At 39.1% G+C, this 6,000-nt stretch overlaps 1 protein-coding gene across 1 annotated transcript; it reads right to left on the bottom strand.

Moving 5' to 3' along the window:
• Window positions 1-394: 394 nt before the first annotated feature.
• LOC147166971 (chitinase-3-like protein 1) lies at window positions 395-3,606 on the bottom strand. The gene is made up of 11 exons (XM_086086699.1): window positions 3,582-3,606; window positions 3,475-3,501; window positions 3,181-3,385; window positions 3,022-3,078; window positions 2,446-2,611; window positions 2,208-2,332; window positions 2,000-2,123; window positions 1,734-1,916; window positions 1,001-1,117; window positions 784-916; window positions 395-687 (listed from the first exon to the last, which is right to left on the bottom strand). The coding sequence occupies exons 1-11, from the start codon at window positions 3,604-3,606 to the stop codon at window positions 395-397; spliced, it is 1,455 nt and encodes a 484-aa protein (XP_085942825.1).
• Between the last annotated feature and the right edge of the window lie 2,394 nt (window positions 3,607-6,000).

Consider the following 6,000-nt stretch of genomic DNA (forward strand, 5'->3'; position numbering starts at 1 on the left):
TCATCAGTGTGACCTCCGGTGGACAAAATTAGTAACAACAGTTAATATTAGTGAAAAACTGAAGTCTTCATGGGCCATATTGGACCCCCTGATGGGCCGGTTTTGGCCCGTGGGCCGTATGTTTGACACCACTGCCATATACTATGCAAGAATCTTTACTTAATACTGCATGTATTAATGAGAACAAGTGGTTTTTTTTTCATTTTTATGTGATTTATTGGCATTTGCAAATGATATGCTTTATTTCACAGGAACATCTGCGATAAAGTAATACAAATTACTCATACTTTAATATTCACATTTAAATGACCGCACACACAGTGGATGCTTGGTAATCTCAATGTTTTAATAGGTGTTTGTATCAGCTGGTATATACATTTTCTCCACTAATTGCTCATGGCCAGATGCAGCACTTGCATCCATCATCATAGACAGATCCAGCTCCACACTTATTCACGTGGGTGACACCACCAGCACACATGTAGAAGCTTTGTCTGTCATCTGGGTGGGGATACAGACCATCAGGTTTGCCATTACAGAAGCCGGACCCTGGGGCATGGGTTGTGGTGGTGCTTGCGGTGCTTGCGGTGCTTGCGGTGCTTGCGGTGCTTGCAGTGCTTGCGGTGCTTGCGGTGCTTGCGGGTGTGGTTGGACGTGTGGTGGTGGTAGGAGGGAGTGGGGGCAGCTCTGAATGTTACAGCAAAAAATAAAGTATGTTAGTGATTGAAGTGAAATCATTTCGGATTTACTTGTGTTTCTGGCAGTGTAAACATTTCAATTTACCAATATTGAGAAGTTTGTTTAGATGAGACAGAAGAGGGTGGCTGCCCTCTCCACAGAATCGGCCAGCAAAGTCATCCAAATCAAGGGCCCACACAAAAGCTCCTCCAAACTTCTGCTCCTGCAGGTAACGCACCTAGAGGGATCAAAATAAGAGAATTTCAATCAGGTCTGGAAGGCAGGTAAAAAAGTTTTAGTGAATGGCAAGTTGGTAACCTACTTTGGTCTCATAGCTTTCCTTGGTGTCAAATCCTACCCACTCGTTGTTTTTACTGGCATAGGGAACCTTCTGGTCCTCAATCCATTGAAGGGTAGTGCCCTTCACAAAGCTACAGATCTGAACCATAGACAAGAAAGTGAGGTTTCAGTATTTTGTTATCGAGCACATATTATATGCTGTTTGATTCAAATTTAACTCATTCAAGCCAAAAAACGCATATAAAAAAAAAAACGTTGTCCTTTACTCCCAAAAACGTATTTATACGTTGTTTTAATTTTAATTGTTTTAAATGCTAGAGCATACAGAATGCTTTGGTGCAGCTTCTGATCTGTAGAGGTCGCTGAATGCAATGGTTTTTATTGTAAAAAAAACAAAAAACGGTATAAGAGTACAAGAGACCAGCCAAGGCTATGTTGCAACAAGCTCTTTTTCCCAGTGTTTTCAACAGGTTTGTGCATAATGATGAAACTTATATATATATATATATATATATATATATATATATATATATATATATATATATATATATATATATATATATATATATATATATATATATATATATATAATGCAAATTGCTGCAAAACACAAAATCAGTCAAAATCCAGTAAAACAGCCGGTAGCGAAGGGGGTTACTTCAGTGTAAATGGCTGTGAGTGAATGAGTTAATTTGCACCTGTAGTGTTCTGAATCACACTACATAATATTTCAAATGCTGAACTATCTATAGTACCTCATAGTAGGCCCAGAATCCAGCTTCACGTGTGAATGGACCAGCTGATGCAGGTCCACTAGCTGGGGCTCCAACTCCAGTGTTTGACGAGGTCAGACGGAAAGTACGACCATAGGCAGCAAAACCCATTCTCAGTTTCTCCAATGGAGTGCCGTTATCGCGCCAATATTTCATTGCATAGTCCTTAAAATGTATTGAAAACGTTTTAAGATTTTGTTTTTGAAAATTGTACAATACCTCTTGAGCAATTTGTTGTTGTTGCTTACGGTGTTAAAGTAGATGAGGTCACCGTGGTCCTGGGAGCCACGGAACAGAGGGCTGTTGTGACCAGTGAACCGCTCCCAAGTTCCGTGGAAGTCATAGGTCATCACATTGATGAAGTCCATTTCCCTGAGTTAAGTGCAAAACGGAATGAAGCTCATGTGGATATTTATGCAACTCTCCACTTAAGAAGGAATCAATGAATACACTTACTTGGCAATCTCAGCAATTTCATATCCTCCATCAATTGTCCCCTTTCCAGCAGACACTGCAGCAGTCAACATGAGCTGAGTATTACCGGTGGCCTTGGCCTCAGCAGCATAAGCTTGAACAAGTTCCTGCAGAAATGCATCCAAAATGAATGTCAGAGGTGCAACTGTAGCATATTAATTTAAAAAATAGTCGAATTGAAATACATCTGAACATGTAAAGATATACAGAATGTACCCACCCTGCAGAGCAAAGTGAACTTCTGCTTGTCCCCTGGGGGGCTTCCACGAGCTCCGGGGTACTCCCAGTCCAGATCCAGACCATCAAAACCATGAGTCCTCAGGAATTTTATGGAGGACTGGATAAATTTCTGACGGTTAGCTTGATTGGAGACCACGATGGAAAACCTGTAGGAAAGGTTATTTAAGTCTTTTGCACACAATCTAATAGATGCATCCCAGAAACCAATACTTTTAGGGAAAAAATGCATAATAATGGATGGATACAGTATAATGAATATGTAGCATAGCATGAAATTACTTTGTAGTTTAGCATCAGTACATTTAAAAATGTCTCATTGGTCTAACTCTAAAATATCATAATCTAATAATAATCGAATTAATAATGAATATATCACTCATTGTCGAATTGCATAGTGAAGCAGTGACAACATTATATTTGCAATAACTACTATTTTTTTTCATAACTGACAAAAGTCATACAACACATTACAGAATAAGGTATTGATAGGATGTTATCCGGAGCAACTTATCAGTCAAAGCAATACATGCATGCCCAAGGTTAAAGTAAAACTCACTGTTGTGAACCGAAGTTCCATCCACCAACAGCCAGTAGAGTCTTAAGATGAGGGTTCCTGCAAAATAACAATGTAGTGAATTATCACACATTTACTAATAATGTAATGAATGTACCTTGGACTGACATTTCCATTTCAATATTATTTCTAGCCACTTACTTGGTCTTCAGGCCGTTGAAAGATTTGTACAGAACATCATCATTCCACTCATATGTAATCAGTTCGTTGTTGGAGTTGATGATAGAGAAGGCATAGATCAGGGTTGTACACAGGAAGGGGTCCACATCTTTTGGCATGTATTTCCCCTCTCCAGGTCTATACTGGGACCAGTTTGTGAAGTAGCACACCATTTTGGTGGCAGATCCTAAGTGGAAGAAAATAAAAATGAACAGAGGAATGAATTTGAATGAATATTGCATAATAGAAAAGAAAATGTGTTGGTTGAAAACTTACCCAGCTGGCACATCGCCAGACACAAGCCTAACGAATGCAGAGAAACATTTATTAGTGTGTGAATGTGTGTGCGTGAGTATATATTTTATATACAACATTCATCATACCTGCAAGTATTGTAAGCCTGGTCATCTTGATTTTTTTTTTCAAATTCACCTCAACTTGACTGGATTATTGTAAAGAAACACAGAAAAGACAAAAGTTCATTATTCAAGACTATCAAAATTAGAGTAAAGGAAAGAAACACGATGTTTGTTTTCCTTCACGAACTCACCTTGAGACCAGATGAGAGACCCAAACAACTGCAGCAAAGCTGGGTCTTTTATACAGTTGACAGAAGGACTTTTGCCAGCTATTTATAACACAGGTTGTAAAACTCTTCAATATTAAGTCGTGTTTTGATAAGAGCGTTCAAGTTTTAAGTACATGTTGACAATAATTTACCAGATATACAACTCCCTAACTGCACCTCACACATAATCTACAAGTAAAGTGGATCAGTGACTGTAGTATAATTATGTAATGTACTTGTCAGAATAACATTCAGTGACAGTAATCTATTAGCCTTGTGTTTCATTTTACCGCCCTCATGGTATATATATATATATATATATATATATATATATATAATATATATATATATATATATATAATATATATATATATATATATAATATATTTTAAATTAGTTTCTATTTAAAAAACAACAGAGCCGACTTGTTTTGTCTTTTTTGGGTGGTGGTGGGGGCTGGGCGGAGGGGGGGGGGGCATTTTTCCTTGATATATACAGTCTCCGTCTTGTCTCGGTATTGACATCCAAAGGTCTTGGTCTTGACTCGGTCTCGATACTCTTAAAGGGTATATATCATGGTATTTTAAGACCGTCCACAGTTAACTATATAAGTATATGTTCAGGGGTGAAAGTGGGCTGCAACGTTCCTGTACTACGTTCCGGTATAAGAATTGGGACCGGAATAATCCGGAATGGTGCAACTGGCAAAACCCCATGTTAAATAATAACCTGCCAGGCTGCCACACAAGAAGAAAACAATCTCCTAACATCAGATATAGCGGTGGCAAGACACGGTGCGGCGAAAATCTGCATATTCCCCAAAGTTGAAAAATGTGAACTTTTCTTCGTATTTTGTCTCGCGGCCTGATGGGCTGAAATATGTGCCACATCGGCTTCGGGGTTGGACGACGTCACATACGGTGTCCTGTCTGTTGTCCCCTGGAGAGCAACAACAAGGGTAGCCACTTACCCCCGTAAAAAAAACAACTGTATCCCCTCCCGCGGGTGCAATGCATGTTTTTCAATAAATACATGAAAACACACGTGTGTTTTTCAGTTTTAGAAACAAGGTTTTGAAACAATAACAAAGTATTTATCGCGGAGAAGCAAAAGAAGCAGTGGACTCGAGGCGCATTCAATGCAGTAGGAAATCTTAGATATACTGTACATAGAAAAAGTTCAGACGACTGAATGTTACTGTTTTTCTTTTTTGTTGCAGATGTTTGAAGTTAAAATATCTGTTTACAAGGAAACTTTTCGAATAAACTCCAAAAGTTATAATATCCCACGGCAGGGGATGCAATTTTTGTACGGGGGTTAAATACTTTTGTCACAACAGCAAAACGCTTCCCCGTATTTTGGTGTGAACGTAGCATAAAGTGCTTCTGAATTGTTCCAGTGTGCTTGTGTAGCGTAATCCGTTTCCACGATATCCATTATTTATCCTATGGAGTTCTATTCACCGGCTCCGTTCTCTGTGTAACTGACGAGTCACGTCGATGTGCGCACGTCTGTGTTTTTGTTATCTGTTATTTTGCACATCATTGAAAAAATAAAAATTTGAATCAAAGTAAGTTTCTCACGTATGTCTTGTTACAATCAGGTTACAGCAAGTGTAATGCAGTAGCCTAATGCATGTTGACCTGTTGTGTTTAATTGTGTCTTATAGGTATAACGGTGCCAAGCAGTTTACTTTGCATTTCTTCCTGGATTAGGGATCTGTAATATCCAATTTATCCAGTTGCACGTTTCTCATTATGTCTTTTTCATCAAAGTGAGAAATGAATTCACTTAGGCAGAATGTTTACATAAGGCTAAGGCTACTTTCATCACGATCCTGCTAGCCTGGAGGTCTCAGAGAAAGTGGCCGTGTGTTTCGTCCGCAGAGGCGGTGCGGGGGTGGGTCTTAAATGCACACGTCACAGATTGAGTACCCGTTCATTTTCTTGGGTTGGTGGAGTGCTTGGAGAGCAGATTGATCGAGAATTTCTCATAGAGGGGCGGATGGAGGAAAACAGCACTTTAGCTGTGTTTTTGCGGAGGAATTAGCATTTTTACATAACGTAATGCAATTTTAGATGTAAAATAGCAAAGAAACGCTACGGTTGATCAAAAACTACAAATGCAAACTCATACGATGTCATCACACGGCGCAGTCGCTTTCTCATTTTCTTCTTCTCTTAAATTACTGGTAGATCACATCTTTATGGTGTATACCGCCACTGTGCGGAGTT

This window comes from Leptonotus elevatus, chromosome 10, assembly GCF_054856555.1.
Source record: "Leptonotus elevatus isolate MCC_2025b chromosome 10, RoL_Lele_1.0, whole genome shotgun sequence".
Taxonomy (NCBI): domain Eukaryota; kingdom Metazoa; phylum Chordata; class Actinopteri; order Syngnathiformes; family Syngnathidae; genus Leptonotus; species Leptonotus elevatus.

What these genes read in the sequence shown, in the direction of transcription:
- LOC147166971 (XM_086086699.1), bottom strand. Translation starts at nt 3,606, where the DNA reads ATGACCAGGCTTACAATACTTGCAG. An exon ending in ACCTCATCTACTTTAACACC is followed by an intron (nt 1,917 to 1,999) that starts GTAAGCAACAAC and finishes ATACATTTTAAG; the next exon opens with GACTATGCAATGAAATATTG. An exon ending in GATTCTGGGCCTACTATGAG is followed by an intron (nt 1,118 to 1,733) that starts GTACTATAGATA and finishes TCTATGGTTCAG; the next exon opens with ATCTGTAGCTTTGTGAAGGG.